The sequence below is a fragment of the Cnephaeus nilssonii genome, assembly GCF_951640355.1.
Source record: "Cnephaeus nilssonii genome assembly, chromosome: 9".
NCBI classification, from domain to species: domain Eukaryota; kingdom Metazoa; phylum Chordata; class Mammalia; order Chiroptera; family Vespertilionidae; genus Cnephaeus; species Cnephaeus nilssonii.
In genome coordinates, this window is record NC_137080.1 from 11376981 (window position 1) to 11403161 (window position 26181).

The 26181-nt window shown below is 36.8% G+C and overlaps 1 protein-coding gene across 1 annotated transcript in view; it reads left to right on the forward strand.

Moving 5' to 3' along the window:
- Window positions 1-1069: 1069 nt before the first annotated feature.
- RFX6 (regulatory factor X6) overlaps window positions 1070-26181 on the forward strand; it is a gene marked incomplete at both ends in the record, with an annotated part of 43176 nt that continues 18064 nt past the window's right edge. Inside the window, 7 exons of the mRNA XM_079781457.1 lie at window positions 1070-1292; window positions 1582-1738; window positions 4474-4597; window positions 6320-6381; window positions 15563-15640; window positions 16774-16801; window positions 23505-23612. Of these exons, the coding sequence (XP_079637583.1) occupies window positions 1070-1292; window positions 1582-1738; window positions 4474-4597; window positions 6320-6381; window positions 15563-15640; window positions 16774-16801; window positions 23505-23612 (780 nt within the window). The remainder of the gene's footprint in view (window positions 1293-1581; window positions 1739-4473; window positions 4598-6319; window positions 6382-15562; window positions 15641-16773; window positions 16802-23504; window positions 23613-26181) is intronic.

The window sequence follows — 26181 nt, forward strand, 5'->3', positions numbered from 1 at the left end:
TTCCTTTAAGCAACTTCAGTACTTGCCATTCACGGAACCCAGCTGCTGGAAGGTCCAGGCAAGCCGAGAGCCTTTGACAGAGAGGTCATGCCTTTCTCAACAAGTAGTGTGCTTCCGGCCTTACCACCCTGAACACCTCCCACCTGGTCCTCAACGAGTGGTGCTAAAACGTGGGAAAGGTTTAAATATACCCGTAATCTTGGCTGTTTGGGCAAGATGATGCTCTTCCGTGGCCATCAGGCAGCACCCACCCCACCTCTCTACTGATTTCTCCATCTTAAAGAGAGCACACGTCATCATCTTCAACACACAGGACTCTCTTGCCACTTTGGAGATGAAATACGTATTGCGATTTCATTTTCACTTTAACAAATGTCCATTGTCCTGCTCGGAGGTATAAGATATGAGGAATCCGCAGGGACCCGGTTACATAACAAAATGCTGTAAATGGGAGCGAATGAACCTCCAGGAAAGCGAAGGCCTGGGATTCTGAGCCCTGGAGCGCCCAGCAGGTCGGTCTGGACTCCTGGGATGCAATGGAGTCTGTTCCCAAGTCACGGAGGAGAGCCCTCACCACCCAGGCGGGGCATCACTGGACGGCGCCCTGGGGTCCCCCGCTCCCAGGCCTGGGCTCACGGAGTCCAGGCGGCCAGGGGGACAGCGGCTCTCTCCCCAGAGAAGTCAGTGGAGCGTTCTCTGGCCTTTCTGGGTTGGCTGTGTCCTCGGGGTCCAGTGCCAGCGGAGAGGGAGGGAGGGAGGAGGGGGAGGAGATGCAGGGAATGGGACTCCGTGGCTCCGGGCGCAGGTGAGGAAGCGAGCTCGGAGTGGAGCATCCGTCTGGACCGCAGACCGGTGGGGAAAGGCGCGCCCCTCGGCCACCCGGTGCCCAGGGCGATCTGAGCGGTACCTGGGCCAAGCCTTCCTCCTCCACGGCGCCGGGGGATCCCGAGCCTGCGCCCCCCGCCCCGCAGCCCGGTTCCCAGCCCCGCCCCGCCCCGCCCCGCCCCCGGCGGGAGGTTCCGCGGGAGCCGGCGGCGCGGCGGTGCCCAGCGCTCCCGCCGCCAGGAGGATGGCCCAGATCCCGGAGCTGGAAGACGCCTTCCCGCAGGCACAGCCTTCGCCCCCCGGTTCCGCGGAGGTCCGGGACGAGTGCTGCGTGCAGCTCCTGAGCAAGGGCTTGCTCGGTTACCCCGAGGAGAGGGCGTACCTGGCGGCCGAGGCGCCGCCGGGAGGCGCGCGGGGCGGCGGGGAGGAGGAGGAGGACGCGGAGCTGCGGGCCGGAGTGAAATCAGGTGCGTGCCCACTCCCCCCGGGATGCAATCGGGACCTGGAGGATGCATCCGTAAAAGGCATCCGAGAGTAGAAACAAACACGCCGCAAACACACAGACACGCAGAATGTTCTGTTCGGATCTTTGCATTTCCCTCCAGGGAAATCTTAGTTAACTTGACAGGAAGGGACTTTCCGTAGGTCTTCTCCCGCCCACCCCCAAAGCCACCCCCGTTTGACGCAAAGGCGCATTAAGAGACTGACTAATTTTACATTCTGATTTTCTTTATCGCCTTTTCAATCTGCGATCAGAAATGCATTTAAGCAATGGTAACTTTTCCTCTGAAGAAGAGGATTCGGACAGTCACGAGAGCAAAGCCAGAGCGGCGGACCCACACCTGTCCCAGAAGAAAACCATCACGCAGATCATGAAGGATAAGAAGAAGCAGACGCAGCTCACCCTGCAGTGGTAAGTAAGCCTCGCCCGCAGCGGTACTCAGCACCTGTGGCCTTTTCAAAGTCAGCATCTTCAGAACCTTTGCTTTTCTCATTCTGCCTCTCCCTCAAACTTCTTTTGTGGAAAGTTTAAAAGACAAATTAGAAACGTACCCAATTTCTTTCCCCCCCACTGAATATCTGGCATAGAGACATAGTCTGGTCCCCATGAAAAATGATGTGCAATACAAATAAAAACCGCCGTCACTTTGCTCATTATTGACTAAAACTAGAATTTATTCAGATGTAAGCAGTAATGAATGCTTTTGTGACTTATTTGCTTAACATGGAATCAGTTTGCTCCTTATATGTTTGTTATTTGGTAGCTTTGTGTTTATAAAACACGACTCTTAAAAAACAATTTGAAAGGATGAAGGATCTTAACATTGCCTTTATCCGTAAGAGGGCAAATTAAAAAAAAAGAAGGCAAATTAAAAACTATCTATTGGCCATAAGAGGAAATGCATTTGAACTAGAACATATAGAAAAATCAGTTAAGATATTGTGCTATAACTTAAATAAATGTTCAACTATTTTTATAGCACTTGTCATATATGATTTATTATAGTGAAATATCACAAATTGGATTTTGTGGAAAATCTTTTAAAACCAACAACTTATCAGTAGGCTTTCTCTATAAAGAACATTTTGTAATATTGATCTAAAAGAAAAGAGGGATTTAAAGTAAAATATAATATTAAACGTCCTCTCATAGTGTGAAGAAATAGGAGTATAAATTTTCTCCCAAATTCTAAGTAATAAGCAAGTAAGTAAAAAAGTCTGTTCACTGATTAGTTACATATTCTGTTTATATGTAAAGTATTATCTAAATCTTAGAAAAATACAAAAAACCCAGTATAAAAAACTAATACAATTTTATTTTTATTTATTATAACACTGAATTATAGTCTTATATACTTAATTTTTATAATTATATATTTCAACCCCTTGAAATATTTGAAATATAAACCAATAATCTTCTAAAGTTATGGCTTAACTATTGAAGCTGATGTCACACTTACTGGTTAAGACCAGAGCAGTAAATAATTGAGCTGATAATCTGAAATATTTGGGACACAACTATTTTCATTAGGAGAATTGGGACAAAAATGTTTTGATTTCAGATATATTGTGGAGGTCTTTTGAATGATCACTTCCACTTTTTTTTCAGTTCAAATTGAGTGAATGGAAACAAACTTGGGTTTTTATTTTATAAATATGAATGCATTATGATTTTTAAAAAGTTATACTCCAAATTAACCTTGTATGCATGTCTAGGATTACTCCGTAATTTGAAGACAAAAGCAATGCCTACAAAAACATCAAAACAGCCAGGGGGAAAATAGGCATCCTATGCATGTCATTAATATACAATTTTTAAATAGTTGAGTGTTTCTCAGTGATTTTCATATTTTTTGAAACTATAAAATCCTGTCATTTTATTTAAATTTTCCACACCCTTTCGCCAAACATGTATTATATATATATTTTAAAAACTAAGTGAGCTATTTGTATTTTGAGATTATATTGGGGATGGTAAATTTAGAACTGAAAGTGAAAGTGAAAAATCTGGCTGAGTAACTCAGATTTTCATTGTCAACTATGTGTTTGGTTTTATGTATGCAAATCTTTGTTTTCGATTCTTATTTTTCTTCTTTATAGCAAAATAGATGTCTGATGCTTTATCTGCTTAAGGAATATATCCTTTACCTTTTATCTCCTGTACCTTGGGGAATATGTAAATCAGAGATATTAAAAAGTTCCACCCAATTTTAATCTGAATGTATGCTCTATATTGCATTGTTCCCATATAGTAATAATTATGACTTTACTATACATAAAATGGGTAAGTTTTAGCCAAAATCACCTACTGAATTGTTAGAAAAACTAGAAATAGAATCTACAAGTTCTGATTTCTTGATTGCTGTTCAGATATTTGTAACCCTTAAATATATATCATTACATTTATATAAATTGTATTTAATTGCAATTATAGATGTCCAAGTTAAATAGAATTATCTCTATATTTTCAAAGTTTGTATTATATTTATAACATAGAGGTGCATTTGTCATATTTGTAGGTATCTATAGGGAATTGCATAATGTTTCAAGTGTGCAGAATGGTTTAGGTAATTATAGTACTGCTCACAGCTAAAAGGTGTGGGATAGAAATAGATCAGTACCATTTCGGAGCTGAGTGAAATGAGTTTATTCTTAGTATTTCCCAAATAAATGCATCACCATGCTTCCCTAACTATGTGGGGTTCAGAACTAATTTTTGAATGAAAGTATGGCATTTGCCATCCTGAAGCCTGGCAGCCCTTTAGCATTGATAATGTTCTTTTAAAAAACCATCTTCAACTTCACCATTAATATTTGTATATCACAGAGCAAACCCTGATGAACAGTGAGGATTTACATAGAAGTAAGACCTGTTCTTTGAGGTGTGGGTCATGCAGGAGTGGTTTTATGTTAGCCCTTATGCTGTACCTGCACTAGCAGACGTGCATTGGGATTTTTGCTCTTCTGACATTAATCCTGTGATCTGATTTTGAGTAATATCCTGAGTAAAGGAAGTCTGCTTATGTCTATTCATGAACTCATTTGCATAAAATCTCTATTCAAAATGGGCATCACATCAATATGAAAGGGGCATGGAAAGGAGCAGCAAACAAAATGTTTGATCTTACTTTTTGCCTTTTCCCTTAGGCTTGAAGAGAATTACATTGTATGTGAAGGAGTTTGCTTACCACGGTGCATCCTTTATGCACACTATTTAGATTTCTGCAGGAAAGAGAAATTGGAGCCAGCCTGTGCAGCCACCTTTGGAAAGGTAAGTGACACACATTGGCTATACTACCTTACAATTAAAGTTATGTCAGGCAGACAGCGTGGAAACAAATTTATCTGAACAAGTTTTCATACAGAATATTAAGCAACTTGTCTCTCAAGCATAGACGAAGTCTCTTAAGAGCTGTATCTGGAACTACTATATATTTTACTTTGACTTTACATACGATATGTTGTATCTTGAACTATATGTTTTACCTTGCACTACTATATATTTTGAATATTAGAACCCTGGCTATCAGAACACTTAACTCGTTCTTAAAGGAAACTCCAGTTGAGCAGTGACATTTCCCTTCTATGAGGGATATATTAAAGAGTGTGGTCTGGCCTGTATCGAGAAGCAAAATTAAGTAGAAGTGACAAATATCTTGTCAATGCAATTGGTGATTATGTTTATTATTTAGCTATTCTGAGTATATGAGTTTTTAATACATTTTTATTCTATTACATAAATAGTTCTCTTAATTCTCCATTTCACTCTGAGTATGTTTACACCACAGACTCCAAGGTGTGATGGGATTGGTTAAATTTCTCTCATTTATAAACATTTCTTTCGACCCAAACTATATAATGAGAATGAGATTCTATAGAACTGACATTACTATATTTCTATATGTTGATTTCATTTTGAGAATAAGGAAACGCTATCAATATCTTGGGAAAGTCTTGTTCTTTGAAATTCTTATCATGCTCTATTGTCCAAGAACCTAGGAAATCCCAGAAAAAACTGTAGGAAGCTTAGTTAAGGCACAAACACTGTATCTTATGTAAACTGAAATCCAAATTCTATCCTGTAGAGGGACTCATTGTCCAGAAAATAATGATACTATGGTCCAGCTTCTCCATTTTAAAAAATAAAATGATTTATTACCTTATTTTAAAAATCTGTTTATGAGGGATAGTATGATATGGTGCATGTGATCCAGTGATTTAGGTTGTAGCCTAGACTGTGAATAATTTGTTGTGAGACCTTCTGAAAAGTAATTAACTTCTTCAAAAGTTCCCTCTTTCTATAACAACTTTTAATGTCCATTTTAGCATTATTATTTTATGAGTCCACCTTATGGTGTAGTCTTAGTTTGGGGAGTCATGATACACCTTGAGAATCTGATTAAAAATTACAAAACCATTTTCCAAGAAATTAACTCAGACATAAAGTTTGCCATGGAGTCCTTAGGAGATCATGTATGGATCTCCTATAATCCAGATTAAAACTCCTGCTTTATGTAGAAGAGATTTTTGTTCTTTAATCAGATGCTAATTTTTAAAGTGAATTTAGAGACAGGAACACAGGGGAAAAATTAAAACAATGCTGTGGAGATCCAGTCAAGCAGAAAGAGTTTCATGTATTTTTTTTCAGGGTTGGAGATGGATATTTAATTATTGGGTAGAATTATGATGAGAAACCTAAATCTTTCCACTAAGTAGATAAAATAACAATTGCCTTGGCAGTAACATCAAGTAAAAGCACATATTGGTGTGATCTGCCTTGGAAATGGAGATAATTTCCAAAGAGGACAATCTCATAAAAAGTACCTTCCTGCCTCTGCTCATGTATTATTGCTTATCAATATGTGTATGATATTCCTTTTCCAGACTAAATATTTACTTGAAGTTGAACGTTTACTTTTTAGAATTAGCCATGGGTGACTTGCAATTGAACCACACACTTTCTGAAAACTAAAGTAATTGACTTTCTTTTTAGACAATTCGCCAGAAATTTCCCCTCTTAACGACAAGACGGCTTGGAACAAGAGGCCATTCAAAGTAAGATACGTCAATAAACACATATCACACCTGTACATATGATACCTTGTGCATGATGATTGACACATGTAAAATAAGTATTGTCTTCATTGGTGAATAGAACCGGGCATTTTCTTCTTGATGAGACAGACTTTTAACACCTGTAAGAACTAAAAAGAAAAATAAGTGGGTTTTAGGGTGTTTATTTAAAAAGCCAAATTTACATAGAGAAATCATAATATTTTTTTCTAATGGAAAAATTTAAATGAATCATTTTCATAATTTTAAAACCACTCCTGAAGGCACCGGTGTCAGGAAAGGGAAATGTATGTAGCTCAATAAGTGACCAAATGGAATTCGTGCTTCTAAAGAGCAAAGCCGAAGCCAGGGGTTGAAGCATGGTTCAGGTTCTTTCTCTGGTTTTCTTTCAGATAATTTCTTAGGCTCCCTTCTTTCCCCTTGAAGACAAATAGCATGCCCAAATGACCTCCTTGGTCATCTCTTAGTATAAATAGGAACATAAAATAAGGTGTCATATAGTCCCTCTCTTGGTAACTTTAGCTATATTTTTTTTCTCTTGTGGCAATTTTTGTAGAACCCACAGTTATAGGTTATTGTTCATCAGTTATTTACTCTTCAATTTTTAGTTTTCTCCTTTCCTTCTGCCTAAAAACACATCCAGATCTCTTTTATGTTGATAAAAATAAAATAATCTCAAACCTACTATCCTACTCTTCCTAATTACTGTTATTCTTTTTATCTTTGCTAGTTCCTTTTAAAAAAAAATTTAAATTCTCACCTGAGGTTATGTTCTTATTGACTTTTTTAGAGAAAGAGGAAGGGAGAGGGAAAGAGACAGAAACACTGATTGATTGCCTCCCATGGATCGAATCCACAATCTACGTATGTGTCTGGATGGGGAATAGAACCCACGACACTTTGGTTCATGGGACTACACCCCAACCAACTGAGCCACACTAACTGAGCCACACTGGCCAGGACTCTTTGCTGTTTCTTGAAAGAGTAGCTACCTGCTCACTTCCCCTAGTGTGAATCACGTCTCTGTTCCAGTCCATTTCTTTGCTAGCATTTGGGCAAAAAACCAATGGCTTACTTTTCACTATTACTCATTTTCCTTGGCACCTGGAAATACATACATAAATACATACATAAAACTTGCTCGATGGCTCCTGTCACAGCCCTGCCAGGTCCTCTTCCTTCCCCTACCTCATTTTCTAGCGCACTGGCATCTCTTTCTGCCCTAACATCTAATTCAGCACTGTCCAATGAAAAACAATGCAGCTGCATAGCTTTAAAAAATTGTAGTGGCCACATTAAAAAACAAGTAGAATTGATTTTAATGTTTTAATCTAACATATCCAGAACATTTGATTACCATGTGATCAAAATAAAAATCATTAATGACATACTTTATGTTCTTTTTTTTTTCTACTAAGTTTTTGAGATCCAGTGTGTATTTGACATTCACAGCACATCTCAACTCAGACTAGTCACATTGCAAGTGGTCAATACCCACATGTGACTCGTGGCAACCCTATTGTCTAACTCAGTCTTAGTCCCTTGCCAAAAAAGAGGTCCTATTTTTGGACTTCTCTTAAATCTGTCTTGTTTCTCACTTTAATAACCTGGTCTTGACTCAGTTCTTCCAGTCTGTTCAATACAATTTGTTTTCTAAATGGACCTTCTAACGTTCAGATTTAATCATGCCTCTCTCGTGCTCAGAAACTTTCAACAGCTCATCATTTCTACCGTGAAAGACAAATTTTTCTCCCTTTGACACTAAAGGTCCATTATGAATTAGTCCCAATCCACTTTCCTATCTTATAATCTAGTTCTCGTTTCTCAGCATGCAGCCTATGCTTTCCCCAAATTATTGTCCTACTACCCATTGCTTCACCCGCAACTGTCTCTTCCTTGTTTAGGCTGTCTTCCTCCATTGCAACGACCTTTTCCTTATGAGCATATTGACATATTATCCATTTTAAAGCATGTCCCATGAACTTCCTCTTCTTCAGGATCTTTTCTTAGCCTTTTGATTTGTTGTAGGTTCTTTCTTTGTACTCTCATAGCAATCTATTGGAACCTATCTTAATGTGAAATTAACTTATTTCTTCTCCTCAACAGATAGTATTTTGAGGATAGAGACTTTGTCTCATTTATACTCATATTTTACCTGTTGTCTAATACATAATAGATTATCCATTAGTATTCATGTAATTGATTCCAATTCATGTTAACAGTATTGTGGCCTGGGAAGGAGAAATAAATGCCAGATTGAAAGATATATTAGCTTTTTCCTTCTGACCAAGTCAGCTTTTATTCAAAGTTGACTCAATTTATCTGGCTGATATCTATTGAATTTGATTTCTACTGAATTGTGTGTGGAAGAAAGATCAGTTTGTGTTTGAAGTAGATAGATAATAAAAAAGAGGCAAAGCAATGCTGAGAAATCCTCTTCCTAGGGCCTACAGAGGGCAGGCAGGCAGGCTGCAGAGAAAGTCAATTAATCCTAGAAGGAGCCTTTAGGATTAGGGATGAATCATTAACCCTGTCCTTTGTGACACGCGGAGACTCCGGTGTTTAGGTTTATGTAACAATACGTGGTGACTTCAGGCAATTTGTTTGATATCTAAGAGCAGACATGCCCAAGAAGAAAGCATTAGCAATTTGAATTTTCTTCTACCTTCCTGATGTGCCATTTGCTTGTTATAACTTGCTGTTATATATTTGGTATTTTGATATCATGGGAAAATGAAATTTTCCATATGTAAACTAAGGATATTGAAAGATATGGCAAAATGTAGAATTTGTGTATCTTATAATTGGTAATGTTTCGATGTAATTATTCTTAGCCAGGTAGTTTTCTTGTTTTTATATATTTCTAAGAAATACCCCTTCTATTTTAATTTTAGGAGATAGCACATATCAAAAGGCAGCATTTCCTAGTGGTTAGGAGCATGAGGTTTAAAGTTGGACAAATCTTAGCTTTAATTTCATACTTTCATATAAAGCTGTATAACTCTAGATGAATTGTTCAGCTTTTCATCAGTAAAGTAAGTTAAAAATATCTACCTCATAGGTTTCTTTTGAAAATTAAATAAAGTATAGGAATGAATATGTTTTCAACCTTTCTATTCTTAATGATATGAAATTAAGAACTCAATGTATCAAAAATATCAGCAATACAGTTAAAGTTATTATTTATTGAGCAACACACACACACACACACACACACACACACACACACACACTGTAATCCTTGCAATGACAATACAAGATTGGAATTCCTGTGTTTTACAAATCAGGAAACTGCAGTTAAGATTATTGACTTGCTCAAGCCCACACAGATACTATAAAATAACAATATTGGCATGTAAGTCAAGGTTTATTTGGCTCTACAGCTTGTGCTTTGTCAGCTAGTAAAGCCTACCTCTTTCTGATATCAGTCATATCAACAAAACAATTGTTTAATTGAACTTTTGTTTTTTAAAAATTTTTTTTCTGATCTAAGTTTTAAAATTTTATTTTTTATTGGACTTTTATTATTTTTATTGGATTCTTTCTCAAAGAACTAACATCTTCTCAAGCTTCAATCATAAGGCATTTTATTTTATATTTATTGAAATATATTTATATTTTATGTAAAAGCAAATCTGTAGTACAAACACAGTTTTGCTTTCTGCTTTTAATTTTGTCCTAAACATTCCTATATATTGGTATATTATCTTTACAATCATAATTTCTAATGGCTGTTTAATAATTCAAAAATTTACATTTTATAAAAGATATTATTATGTCTCTAGAAATATGAACAAATGATGAACCAGAAATATAAATGAAGATGTAAACATATTTTGGAAAAACAGGAATTTATAATTTCTCCCAGTTTTACTAGTAATTTTGTAAAATTTATTTTATTGTAGTATTTAGCATAATGCCCTAAATATACTATTACTGAATATTTATTTACTAGAGGCCCAGCGCACGATTCAATCGTGCGGGTAGGGTCCCTAGGCCTAGCCTCCTGCGATCAGGGCCATCTTCTGCCTGTTCGCCAGTCCCCAGGCCCAATGCTGCCTCCGCCGCCGCCACTGAGCTGCCAGGCTGTTGGGATCACCAGCTCATCCCCAGCCGCTGCCGCTGCTGCTGGGGCTTGAGGCGCTGATGAAGGGGAGCACGGCAGGGGATCCGGGTGCGGACAACCAGCTCCCCGCCTCCGCCTCCGATGGCAGCGGAGCTGGGCAGGGGATCCGGGTGTGGCCAACCGGCTCCCCGCCTCCGATGGCAGCGGAGCTGGGCAGGGGATCCGGGTGCGGCCAACCGGCTCCCCGCCTCCGATGGCAGCGGAGCTGGGTGTCCAGGGTGTCCGAGGCAGCCCCCCTCAGTGGCCGCCAATCCAGCCGTTGAGAGGCGGGGGGGGGGGGGGGGGGGGCGGGAGTTCCGCGCCTCTCAATGGCCGGATATGCCACCCCGAGTCCCGCCCCCCAGCCTCCCACCGCCCAATTGTGGGCGTAGCGGAGTGATGGTTATTTGCATATTGCCTTTTTATTATGAAGGATATTATTTCAAAATATAAGTAAATTGGGTATTAATTTATTTGAACCTTTGTGGATTATATATTAGAATATATTAATGATGGTCACTTAAAAATATAAGTTCTCAATTTTTTACAAATTCTTATGGAATGTGCTATATTATGGCCAATTATTTCATTTGTGTCTGTCAGACATAATTTATTTTAGATGATGATTAACCTAAAAGATTCTTCTGTATTGTGGGCACAAGATGAACCATTTCTAAAACTGTCCTTATGTGCTTTTAGGGTCCATGGAACAATATCACTTTCCAGACTTTACTGGTCCATGTATGGAATCCAAAAGTCTGGGAAACACTGATATATGGTGACAAAGAGGTGGTTAATAGAGTTTAAAAAATAGGAGTGAATTCAGTGTTTATTTTCAAGTTCTGTTTCCCTAAATTCTGACATAACTGTGTTATAAAATGGTTAATCCTGCCCTAGCCGGTTTGGCTCAGTGGATAGAGCATTGGCCTGTGGATCGAAGGGTCCAGGGTCCATTCCCAGTCAAGGGCAGGTACCTCGGTTGCAGGCTCCTCCCCTGCCCCTGCCCTGGTCAGGGCACGTGCAGGCAACCAATGGATGTGTTTCTCTCACACCGATATTTCTCCCTGTCTGTCTTTCCTTCTCTCTTCAACTCTAACAACAACAACAACAAAAATCAATGGAAAATATCCTCGGGTGAGGATTAAAAAAAAAGAAAAGAAAAAGGTTAGTTCTCACAACTCACCTTTATGCAGGTGCTACTCTTTCCCTCATCAAAAGTTAAAAGATGTGGACAGTTTAACTAAATAAAATGAGTCAAAAATTTATCCAACCAAAAGAAAGAGAGGACATATTTAAAACAAACAGATGCGTTAAAAACAACAACAAAGACAAATGGACAGAATCACTATGTAGAGCCCACTGTCAAAATTAGGAACAATTGAAATGGATTCCAGTGGCCAGTCGGATGTTCCTCTTAAGAAGCCATTGCTGCCAAAGGTTATGGAAAAGGGTCTCGGGGTTAGAAAGCCTCACCCTGGCCTCAGGCATCTAGCCTAAGTGTGTTTTTAGGACAAAGCCAGTCTAGTTGCAGGCCACATTAGCATCTCAGCCCTCCATCCCTTCCTTCACTCTTACCTTCACCCTTCCTGCCAAGAAAACCAATATCCCCAATAGATTCTTCCCATTCTCAACACTAACATAAAAACTGACTTTGCTTTTGCGCTTTTTCTTCTCTTCTCTTTGATTTGCAATTGATGCCAAAAATATATATCTGATTATTTTTCTTTGAAATCTTTTTAAATGTAGATTTTGAATAAATAAAACAACAGTCTATAGGTACAAAAGAGTAATGAAAAGTATTGCTTGTTTTATGTATAAGTGTATTGTATCAAGAATGAGCAATCATTCATATTTATATTGATGTATAAATCATGGTGTTAAACAAGAGTTTCTGAGATTCAAAGAATAGTAAGATAGAATACGTGGTGTCAAAAAACATCCACTATTAATATTTATTTATACGATACACTTTTTACTGAGTGTCCTGAAGCTGACTAGGCCCTAGGGATACAGTTCTGAGTAAAAAGAGTCCATATCCCACCCTTGCTTGGAATAACTCAGAGGAGTAAGGGAGAACACAGTTGAGTAGATTTCATGCAAAGGTAGACTGTTTGATTTGAAGTTACATTTTAATTTCTTATAGACTTTGATCAGTTGAATCTTGGTTTTCAGACATGATGGACAAAAGCTATTATCTTATTTATTAGTGGTGATTTAGTGGGCTAATAAAACTGATATGGCAGCTGCTCTTATCATAGCAAGTTATTGCAAGTCCCTGACCAGCTTAATCCCATCATTTCCTTATCAGTTACATTTGTGCAGTGTAAACGAACATCAGGGCTACTTGCTCAGTGGGAACATATGTTTCAGGAATTCTACATAATGACTGAAATGGAAAAGAAGAAATATAGGTGTAGGTATAAATAGATCAGCAAGTGAAGAAAAGTATTAGACACAATGTAAATATTTTAGTAGAAAAAAAAGCAGCAATAATTGCATTTGTCCTATTAATATATTGTATATTTTAGAACATATTAACTTTAAAATGTAGACATAAAAACTAATGAATAGTTGTTTATTTCTAATATAAGGCTAAGGACAGTTGATGCTAATGAATGAGTACAACTTTGTTAGTTCACAAAGACTACTTGGGTTATGAAAACATTTTCTTTAAGAAATTAGCTAATCATACCCAGGATTTTAGGGCATTTATTATTTATCTTCTTTATTAAAAAATTGATAAAAAACATTTAGAGAAAGAACTATGGAATGTTTGGGAATCTTTATTCGGAGTAACCTATAGAATAGGCATCAGGTAGTGGTATATAAATTAAAACAGTGAAAACTTCACCTTTTTATTTAATGTGCACCAGCATATGTTTTTGTTATGCTAGAATATTTCTGGCAAATATTTCCTAGCAAGTTTATTTTAGGGAAAAGTATTAACAACAAAATAGTGCTACAAAATGTTGTAAGTGAGAGGAAAAATCCATTTAAACGTTGCATGAAATGGCTCTTCCCACTTTTATGAGGTTTGCTTTTAGCTGCTAGGAGGACAGAGAGCTGCTCATTTGTTATCTCTTCTCTGTTCTCAAAGACACTGAATCATTACTCAGATCATAACATGTAACTAGTTAGACTAAAAGGAAGATTAAAGGAGGAAAATTATATTATCAGCTCCAGAAAAAAAACTGGATATGAAATGTGCTAAAGCATTACAATGGTCATTGCAAAAGAGATATTTATATTCCTAATGACATTCTTACCACCTAAATACACTAATTCCATGCCCTTTATACACATTGTTAGGTATACAACATTTGCTCAACCCCAGTATTTTACTGGTAAACTGGAAATACACAGTGCTAGGAGGAGGTTGTTGAAAACTATTGGCTGTAAGATAATTTGTGTTTTATCAGTTTCTAAATTTTTAGCAAGGAACATTGATTCATCCAATAAATGAGATTTTTTTCCTTTACAGTAATGTCTAATGGGAACACAATGAAAGAAAAGATACAATTCTCTTCCTCCAAATCTTGTAATTTAGTAGGGGAGGTAAGCCATGTGTGTTTACACATACCAATGATATGAAGTATAAAGCTACATGGGATGACCATCAGAGGAGTTCAAAGGAAAGAGAAATTAGTTTTACGAGAGAACAGGCAAAGCTTCATGCATTAATGCCATGCCTTGAGGCATGGGTAAGAAATGAGGCATGAAGGAAGAATATTGCCAATGGAAAGTAAAGTAAAGGCCCCAAGGTAGGAAAGCACAAGTTATCTATGGAGAACAAGTGATTCTGATAGCAATAAATAGGGTTATACGGTCTTAGTCGTAGGATTACAGGAGTTAGTAGATTTACTTCATTATTTTAGAAAAGAAATTCTCCCATCTCTACCAAATTTTAAATTGTGCTCAGATTTTAAGTATATGATGCTATATGCATGCCTTTTATTGACAAATCTCTTTATTGCTGAGGTCAGAAAAGGGGCCCTGGGACTTAGAACCTCACTTGTCCACTTCCAACTCAGATGGTGATGCTAAGAAATGAAATTAAATATGGTTACACTGGCATCCCCTTGTTCTCTTCTATCTCGTCCCTTTCCTGATCTTGGATGAATGCAAGTTGAAATGGTAGGTAACCAGTAGGTAGTGGTGCTGCATGGATGGGAGAGGGAGACTGAAAGCAGAGGTTATCAGGCTGTGGCCGCCCTCACTAAACACCCACTATTCGACTGGCTTCTGTACAACATTTGTAGTCTTTGCACTTAGGGGTGTAATATGCCAGGAGTCTTCAGTTTAGGGGAATATGCTACAACTTGAGACTAGATAAGATCCAATACTTACCTGTGGCTCAGGATTCATAGACACGTTTATAACGAATTCTTCGTAACACTTACATTCTGTGACTCCTATTTCCATTGATTCATGACATAGTTCTCCCCCACCCCCCATTGTTGCACAAAAGTTTGAAGTGAAAATGATAGTGAATTGGGCTTCTCATTCCACATGAGGAACAACTTTTAAAGGGTCACAGGCTTCATACATATTCCTATGCATGATATCAATGACTTCCTCACATGTGATGTCATACTGTTTTCTCTATCTAACAGATACACTACAAAGGAAACCTACCATTTTTTTCAATTGATTAAATTCAAATTGAATAGAGCCATTTGCAAATAGATACATTCTATGTATAAATTGGAGCCAATGCATACATTTACAAATTTAAGTGCCTACAATTACTTTGTTTTTTTGCTTTGAAACCTAACTTTTTAAAGGTTTGAAGGGAATTGGCAGTAGGTGATTTTTTTGTCTTTATCAAGTCAAGAGCCAAAAGTACATTTTAAATATATTTAAAACATAAGTAGGATTAGTTACCATCAAAGAGGGATTTAGCGTATTAAGATGTTACTTGAAAAAAAAAATCAGGAAAGGAAGGTGCTCAATGGGTTGCAGTGCTTACTTGAGCTTTATTTCAGTTGTACGTTAGTATCCCTTTTCCTTTCATCACCTCCTGCATTAACACACAGCTGGTTCCTGTCCTTGTTCTAGGTATCATTATTATGGGATTGGCATCAAAGAAAGCAGTGCATATTACCACTCCGTTTATTCTGGAAAAGGCCTGACAAGGTAGAATTCTAATACTTTCAAACAAATTCTCTGCCTTTCTTTAAATATGCATGATATCTATTGAATAGAATGACTTACTCATTTTACTTATAAAATATTTTCTTTTAAGCATCAGGCCATAATTACAACTTCATATGGACATTTACTGTGATGTGGTCTAGATTACTGCACAATTTATATAATTTACAATCATTAATGACAAATTAATGGTGAAACAGGTGTTCCAGAGAGATGAACAACAACAACAAATCAGGGAAGCAGAATTGCTTTTAAATTAGTATTGATTCATAAGGCTGAATCTGTTTTCAGGCTGGATTCAGTAAAAATAAAAGCAGGAATTGTAAGTGTGTTTTTCTTTTGCTAAGAGACAAACCTGTTTGAATATCGATGTGCTTGACCAGTACCTTATACATATGAAAAGTTTATTACAATTGTCTCCAATCACATATGTCCTGACTACCAGCTTACCTTAGTAAGATAAAACTACTCACCTTTTTGAGTCTCTGTGAAAAGAAAAACACAAATGAATGTAAAGAACACATTTGCTCTGATATTCCATTAACTCTCAGGAGGAGGTAATTCACAAGTGAAATGATATTCAGTGAAACCCGTGATATATACAATTATTATTTTTTAAATTCTAGTGCTCAGAATAATTAAATCTACATCTGAGATTGCCTTGGTGACTTATCAATAATTGCTCTTAGCTCTCAAAGAATGAATAATTTTTAAAAGTAAAGTATCCTGTGGAAAAAAATAAATGTAGTCACCTGAGTCTTACTAAGATGAACTCAGATATTACAAAGGACATAATGGAGGCTTACTAGCCACTACCTACCCATTTTAAAGTGCAATTATAGCCAGAACACACACAAATATTTAATATCAAGTATTTTTTGTTTGCCTCAAATCTTACCAGACTTCCCTACATATTCTTAATTTTACGTTTCCTTAGTAGACTTATTTTTTATTAAGTTGAAAAGTATGTTTGGATCTCTTTGAACATCAAATAAATTTCTCCAGATTTATTTCACTAATCATAGTATGCTATTTTGTAGGTTTTCTGCATTTTCTTGATAACTATAACTGTATATGTATATTTTTAACTAATGGAAAATATACTGATTTTTAAGGTTTTCTGGAAGCAAGCTTAAGAATGAGGTAAGAATTACTTTCATTTCTTCTGTTTTACATTTGCTATATAATATGTATTGCAAACCGAGCAGTAAGTGTTAATCATCCTTGTCTGCAAATATAGAAATAAATGTTATTTATTAGGAGCTCCTTGAATAACTTGATGTCGTCAGACAGAGCTAATGGTTCCTTGCATGGACCTGGGGCAGCTAATGGTTCCTTGCATGGACCTACTGAACAACTTCCAATTAACCTAGGAGAGGCGATTTTTCAATTATCCATTCCTAACATCAGATGTTTAAGCTATTGCAAAAAGAGACCATCACTGATCAAAGACATTTCCATTTAAAAGTAAACAGAAAGCCCAATGCTAAGGATATGGAAAGAATTGCTATTTGGAATATACCTGTTTAGACAAAACCTTAAATAGTTATCGAGAAGCCCAAATGTTATGTTATGGTTTGTTTCAATATTATGGTTTGTTTTAACCACTTGTGTGTGTGTGTGTGTGTGTGTGTGTATATATATATATATATATATATATATATATATATATATATATATATATGTATTAGTCACTATGCTGACCACTTCTTCAATGAGGGGGGCTGTGGATGGTGGAGGTGGAAGAAAGGGCACATTATACCATCCCCCCTCACTTTATCCCTAGACTCCCCTCCTCCTACCAGCCCCCAACCGAACCACAGATCAGCAAACTGACTTTATCTAAATGAGTTAGACTACCATTAGGGACTGCATGGCTAATTAAGCACATGATAAGGCCTTCATTATCAAGTTAACGAAAAAAGAGGTGCCACTGAACTAAGGGCACATGACACTGTGTTGGGTGGTAAATCTGGACCTGAGGTAAATTGTAGCCCCATTAGTTTGGTGAAATGATGCAAGCATATTATCTTAAGAAAAAAATATATAAAGCCCCAATCTTCTGAAATGACCAATTTCTTCCCACCAGTGTTTTTAATGCATTTAATGGCTAGTTATATAATAAAATGCTCTAGGCTGCTCTCTTTATCAATGAAATAATAGCTCTTTATTAGATGAACAATTGTGAAAGTGCAAGCATATTGACTTAGAAATATACTTCAGTTGACTGAAGTTTATGTCAACAGGGAATTTAAGTAACTTCTCTCAGGTGTTTTTCTACCACTTTGGTAGAGCTGGTGTACTAACAAACTGTCAGCTGATATAGCACGTGTATGGCAGGCCTTGCTTTATAGAATAATAGGAAAATGTATCTCAAGTCTTCTGTTTCATCCTCAGAAGAGTACATGACAAATTCAGGTGTACATTTTGTCGATAAAGTGAAAATAAATGATTTTGGTTAGGCTATATAGCCTATTTTTCTAAACATACCTGAAGCAATAACAGAGTGCCATTATGATAATGATTATAGACGTGAACACCATTAAGGATTTTCTAAAGGCTCGAACTACACTAGATACTTAAAAAAATAAAAAATATTTGTTTAACAAAATTGAAATAAAAAAATATTTTGTACTTAAAGTGACCATCATAGTTTGCTCAGGACCCAAGACTTTCAATGTAAGTCATTTGAACATTAACACTTATTAATGTTCATATTTCTGGTGACTTGAACATGAATAACTGTGAGGTAGGGAAAATAGATGTTAACATTGCTAGTTTACAACTGAGGAAATTGAGGCTAAGAGATACATTTGCTTTCTAAAATATTCTCAGTAAAGTTCTATTTTTTAAAACCCATGGTCAAGATATTAATAGATATATGGAGTTACAGAGACTAGGGAACAAAATAGTGAGTGGATAGATTTGACCCTTTACATTGTAGCAGGAAAATATATCTTAAGTGATTATAAAGGGTATCATGGTAGTTAACATAGTTGAAGTGGTTAAGGATATTTCCCAGAGGAAGTGACATTTAAGGAAATAACTGAGAAGAAGTGGGAATTTGGAGGAGGAGTGCAGTAGGGGAAGGGAGTTGAAAAGTGGTCTATACAGCTGGAACAGCACAGATTAGGGTTTCTCAGACTTGGTATTATTTACATTTGGGGCCAAATAATTATGTGTTGTGGGGAATGTCCTGTGCTCTGTAGGATGTTTAGCAGCATCACAGTGCTAGGACAAGAAAGAGGACTTAGATATTTAGTTTAATAGGGACTGAAGCCAGGGTAATGGATAAAAATGTCTAGAAATAAATGAGAAGAGAAGAGGTTATAAGAAGAGTTGTGAAAAGGGAGTTAGAAGAAAAAGTCAACAAGATAACTGAAGAAAATTTAGAGCGCTAAGAGGAGAATATTGTGGCAGAGAGCTCAGAGAAAAAAAATTGCTTCCAATAAAAGGGAATGGCTACTACTATGAAATGGCGCTAAAAGATCATCAAGATACAGATTGGAAAATATCAATGGGACTAGTTAAGTGGAGATAATTAATGACTTCAGGGAGAGCATTTTCAGTGGAGAGCTGCGTTTGATTTGTTTATAAAATGAGGGGGAAGCCTGACCAGCATGGCTCAGTGGTTCAGCATTGACCTATGAACCAGGAGTTCATGGTTCTATTCCTGGTCAGGGCACATGCCCAGGTTGCGGGCTCGATCCCCCATGGGGGACATGCAGGAGGCAGCCAATCAATGATTCTCTCTCATCATTGATCTCTCTCTCTCTCTCTCTATCTCCCCCTCTCCCTCTCTCATTCCCTCTTCCTTACCCTCTTCCTTCATTTCTGAATCAATAAAAATATACTTTAAAAAATGAGTGGGAAGTGGTATATTGAATGTAAAAAATTTAGTCATGTTGAGGGTGATACTTGGGGAAGGACTTGAAATTTAGTTTTGAGGAACAATTAGACAATTATTCGAATGTTGGTAAAACACATCTGGTAAGAGTAGACACCGTAGATATGAAAGACAGGGAGGGGAAAGTTGAGAGCACAAGGTCACTGAAGGTGGGCCTGGACGAACTTCAGAGTGGAGGAAGTGGCCCTGGAGAAGGAACACTTCTTTCATTAAAACTGGAGGGTGGAAAGGGTAAGTTCAGATGCAAGTAGATTTGCAGATTTTGTGGCAGAAACTGAGGTAGTTTGGTGGCTTCAGACTTCTCTCTGAGGAATTAGTCAGGGGTCAGTTAGGTCATCTGCAGTGAGTAAAAATAATAGGAAAAAAGAGTTTGAAGAGTTTAAAGAAAGTCCCAGCTCTTCCCAATTAGGATGCCCAGAGGGAATGTAGCCCTAAGGCATTCATTATATGTAAGGAATGAACTTTTTCATGCTTATGGAATGGTACTAATTAAGTGCAGATTAAAGAAGAGCATTTTCGTCATCACAGAAAGTTCTATAGAACAATACTGTTTGGGAATATGTAAAGTAAGCAACTCAAAAATAATAAGACAACTCAATATAAATATAGTAAAGTATATGAACAGGCAGGCCCCACAAGATAAAAAGAATGACTGATGCATAATATGTTGTTCATAGTGTCCATTCTGACTGATCAGGTTCCAGAACATGTGGCCCATAATATTTTGGATACCATTTTTGACAATAAACATATGAAAAGTGCTCAATTTAAACTTTTAACTAGAGAAATGCAAATTAAAACTGTGAGTAATTATTTAACTATTATTGGAATAAGAGCAATTAAAAAGTCTAAAAATACAGTTTTGAGAATGTGGAGAAAAGGAACTCTCATAAACAGTATTAGGGACAATAACTAGTAAAATTGAAGGTGCACATACCTTATAACTGCATTCCTAGAGAAACCTTCACACTGTGCACATGAGGCATGTCTGAGGATGTTCATAAAAGTATTGTTTATAATCTCAGAATATTAAAAATTAAATGGCCATTATGATATAATGGGAAAACATGTTTTATATATATTTAAATGAGAGAACGCTATACTTCTTTGGAAAGGAGTGAACTATAGCTGTAAGAGCCAAATTAGATTAATTTTAAAAACCTAAAGTTGAGTGAAAAAAGCTTATTGAACTTAGAAGGATACATACTTTTTTGTACCAATTTAAAAGTAATAGTACTTACTGCTTAAGAATATTTACATATGAAGTAAATCTTAGAGATATGAATAGGAATGATAATAACCAAATCCAGAACATTAATTATTTCTTTGAGGAAGGAAGGGAAAGAGATTAGAGAGAGCTATAGAAGCTGCTTTAACATTTCAAATGTCTAATGTCTTAATCAAGGTGGTGAGTACATGGGTATTTATTAATTTTTAACCTATACTTTTTAAAAAGTTTTAAATAGTTCTTAGTATAAAAGCAAACAAAATCAACAAAAGCAAAACAAAAAGGAAAGAGGATGGTAAGAGTAATTATCAGTCAGTGTTATGAATTTTAATAGTTTTAAGTTTTTATTCATAAATGTAGTGCTTCAAATTTTATTGTGTTTTAACCAGCTAAAGTACTGATTGGCCATTATTTCTTAAGGAAAAAGTCCCTTACTACCTCAATTTCTGCCATTTCATACATTTCAACCAGGAAGTTTCCCTGATAGCTTGAGTTTCCTTCTCCTTAACATCAACTATTCATGGCCAGTTCAACAACTTTGTACCAAGATAAATAACAAATCCTTCCTTCTTGGTATATGCTCTTCAAATATTTGTAGAGTGTTATCATGCTCTCTTTTAGTCATCACTTAGCCAAACTGTGCAGCTGAATTCCTTTAATCTTTCCTCATAAATCAGACCCTCTTGCCTTCTAATCATATGGTTTCTTTTCGGTAGGTTCCTTCTTATTTTCTTTTGGAAATAAGATTTTTAAAATAGTTTACTCAAGAGTACTGAAGTCATCAGTTGACAAAAAAAAAAAAAAATTCAGATCTCTGCAGCTGGCCTATGATCTGGCACCTCCTAGGACCGTTAAAATAGCAAACACATTCCTGGAATCAAAATTATTACATTTTATTTTCTATGCCAGTTTATCAATCCTTCTTTTTTCTGTTCCATGTTTTGGACAGATATTATTTGATTTTATAACAACTTTGACACAATTGTTAACAGATTCAAACAAATTAAATTTTAAGCCCTTTCCCTTGAGCACTCTTTTTTTTTTAAAAAAAATCTTTACTATTGAACATATTACATATGTCCCCCTTCCCCCCATTGCACTCTTGATATTCCACACAATTGATAGCTTCTATTACACAAAACTATTATTTATCAACATGAGAGCTTTAAATAAATATTAAAATAGAACATATATTTTGTTCCTTAATATGTGTTTCTTTAGTACTCTAAAATTTTTATTGGGAAATGTAATATTATTCGCAACACATGCACACACACACACACAATTTTAAAAATAATCATAAGATTAAAAACTGAAGATGTACCTCATAGCTTAAAAGAGAGAAGTCCTCTGTGTGCCCCACCCCAATCATTTCCCTCCCCCTGACACCAAAAGTTTCTGCTCTCCAGAATTTGGTCTTAATCACTCCTTTGTTTTTCCTTAAAGTTTACCACTATGAATGAATACCTAAACATGTGGTGATAATTGCATAACAATCTGAATGTACTTAATACTGTTGAATTGTATACTTAAAAAATGATTAAGACAGTAAATTTTACATATTGTTTACTATTGTCCAGCTAATTATCACCAATGTATTGTTTATTATTTTCCCTTGATAGAAATGGATTCATTTTTTTCTGTGGCTTTCTGGTTTCACTCAACATTAGGTTTTGTGATTCATCATTGTTAATACATGTAGTTCTAGTACCTTTATTTGTACTGCTGTATAGTATTCCATTGTATAAAAATATCATATCACAATGCATTTATTTATTCCATTGTTGGTGGAAATTTTTGCTTGAAAAACAATATTTCTATGAATATTTTTCAAGTACACATGTGCAGGAGTGAAATTCTGTGTTGTAAATAATTTCTCGCTGTTGGTGGCATAACAGCATTCTATAGTATCTTTTGATGAATGTAATTTAAAAATTCTATTCTTAGTGGTTTTTTTTATATGTTGTGTGTTAAAATTTGTATATATTCCAGATCATAAATATATTTTTCTACATATTATTCTAAAAGTATAAAGTTACTCTTAACATTTAATTCGTATTTCATCTATAATTGTCGCACAATGATTACCATTATCCATTTCCATAACTAAAGGTTAACAGGGCTAAAACCCAAAATCAGATAGAGATGTGTTTTCCCCTAGAGATTCTAAAGAACAAATATCTGAACTTAGAGTTGGGGGAAGCTTGAGGTGAGAAAGTCCAGAATACTGGTTTGGGGGTTAGAAGACTTAGACTCTAATCTAAATTCTACTGCTAATTATCTCTGAGACTGAATAATTAAATGAACTCATCTCATTTATTTAATTCATAAATGAGGAAGCTGGGTTTGACAATTCTTTATTCTCTCAGAGTTATAATAATTTCAATAGTTCTAAAAGTAGACCTTTCAAAATGTATGCTCTTAAACAAATGTGAACTAAAAATCTCTAAAAGTTGTGAAAACTAGAAAATGTTCAAAACTAAAATCCAAAGTAATAGGAAATTTATCCTGACTATGAAACTGTTTATGGTTTGGAAACAATAATTCTGCTGACATGTCTTGTTTATTCAGTTACACAATTTAAACAGTTTACCTAAATCTTGAATTTCCCATGGGTTTTAGGACAAAGCATGAAATTTTATGGGTTCCTATTTTATTATAATTGTATTTTTAATAATGACTTTATTTCTTTTCATTTTTCTAAATTATAGGGTGGCTTCACTCGTAAATATTCACTTAGCTCAAAAACTGGAACACTTCTCCCGGAATTCCCCAGTGCTCAACACCTTGTGTACCAAGGATGCATTTCTAAAGAAAAGGTATCAATGAAAGCTACTTCTCTATTGATTTTCTGATATGTTGGTTCCATATCTCACTTTGCTAGGAATCTCATGCCACTTGCAGGAAGCAGTCAGAAATCTGCATACTCAAACATAATGGACTGATTTATAGAAGGGACAAGTGTTTACTAACATCGATCAAACACTTTCCAATTAATTATTCACCATCTCCATGATAGTACATAATCAGAAGTTGGTAAAATAAACATTACAAGACTAAAGATTGTTTTTTATTTAAAACTCAGTATGAAGGAAGAAAATACCAGAATGCATCTATCACATGCAGGTTTTAAATCATAAGCTTTGTTTGGGATGAACTCCATTTAATTTCGGTAGAGTTATCAAGCACTTCTCCAGAACAGAATCTGTTCCTAGCACTGAATGCAAGGCCATGCACTAGATGGTTGCAAGGCTTCTCTTCAATTCTAGAATTCTTGGTTCTCTGACCAAGTTGCAAGTTTTTTTGAAAGTTAAGGAAGAAAAACTTTTCATAGGATTCAGTTTGTAAATAATCTTCAACATGATTTTCCCCCAGTGTTTATGTAATAAAATGTGTGGCTAAATCTTCCTCTATTTCTGAATTTCTGAAGTCATTTTTGTATACCTACTAGCTGACTAATAGCAGGATCTATTTTTAAATCAGGGCACAATTTCTACATTCTTTTTTAAACTGGAGTTCATTTTTCATTAGCATTTGAGGAAAACACCTTTGGTCGTATTTTGAGGTGCAAAGAGAGAGGAATATGATGAACTAATGCCCAACTGTATTACTGTAGAAACCAGAAATGAAAATAACACACGAATAAGAAAACTATCGGTAGACAGGTAGACAAGCACAGTAACTTCTGGGGTTCCTTCTGATGACACATACTCTGCCAGTTAAGAATAGGTGAAGTATTGAAGGTTATTCTCAAATGCCGATTCCACGCAAATCTCCTGAAGTGTGTCCACTTCCTACTGTTCTCCTCTCCCATCCCTTTTACCTTATAGATGTCATGTGTGATATTATGACTTCAGACTTAAGGTAGCTCCTGTAAATGTTAACATGTGGCAGTTTGTGGGGAAACCTGTGGAAATCAGTGGCACCTCAGGGAACACAGTTCTTTGGGGGAGGGTATGGTTGAGAGCCTTTGTGGAGAGGATTCCTACATATTGTCAAGACGTTACTATGTAAATATACCTGATGAGAGAGAAAGGTGGGGAGAGAGCAACAAAGGAAAAAGAGAAGCGAGGAACATATTCCTATAGTTTATTTCAGTTTCTCTGCTGGCCTCCAAGGAATTCCTCACCTGTCAACTTGAAAAACTGGTCTGTAGATCATTATCTCAGCCAGGTAGCAAGGTGCTTACATAACCCCTGGTTTCTAAGTCATTCCCATTGGTCCCCATCATGAGCACCAGGGACTAGAACTCATTTTGTCCCTGAGGGCCCTGAGCCCCTCCTTTCACCTTCTTCACCAGTAGCCAGGTTCCCCAGATAACTTTACAGTTCCTAGAAAGAGGGGTGGGTGGAAGCTTAGCACCTGCTTTCTTGAGACAGAAAGGATGGGACCGCCCAGTGAGAAGTTGACTGAGGGTTGTTAGCTGAAGCTGAGGGACCTGATTTCTGCCTCAGCATACTGTCACTCAAGGCAGTTGCTACCCCCTTCCACTGACTTTACTGGAGATAAAACTTGCCTTTGTTCCTGCATCTATTCTCAGAAAATCAAGCAAAATTATGTTTATAAAGAATGCAAAGTATAATACAATGAGAATTTATTGTCCTAAGACTATCTATAATAATAAAAGTGTAATATGCTAATTAGACTGGACAGCCTAATGACCTTCTGGACATCATTCTGGACGTCCTTCTGGACAAAGCCGTGGTGGTGGGGGCCGAGGCAAAGGTGTTTAGGGGCTATCAGGCAGGCAGGCGACTAGTTAGGGGCAATCAGGCAGGCAGGCAGGCAGGCAGAGTGGTTAGGGGTGATCAGGCAGGCAGGCAGAGGGGTTAGGGGAGATCAGGCAGGCAGGCAGGAGAGCCAGTGGTCCCGGATTGTGAGAGGGATGTCCAACTGCCAGTTTAGGCCCCATCCCGCAGGGAGCTCTGTGGGATCAGGCCTAAACTGGCAGTTGGACATCCCCCGAGGGGTACGGATTACAAGAGGGTGCAGGCTGGGCTGAGAGACCCCCTGCCCCCGTGCATAAATTTTGTGCACCAGGCTTCTAGTGTAAATATAAAATAAACAAATGAAGTACCAATAATAAGATTAAAATTTTGATGATTTGTGTAGAATAAATTGGACACAAATAAATGGCAATACTTGTGAAGATAACAGCTTACTTGTACTTTCATAGTTTCCGGGGCTCAAATGGTTATTTTTTGACATCAGTTATGAATTCCCTTCTATCTTTCGTGCTAACCCACCTGAAAATAAAATACTATTGCCAAAACATATTATTGCATGTCTCAATTACATTAATGGTGACATCTCCTGCTCGAGGTGTCCCATAGTCAGCATACCTCCTTGGAGGGAGATTGGTAATTTGCATGTCATCTTTATACAGTT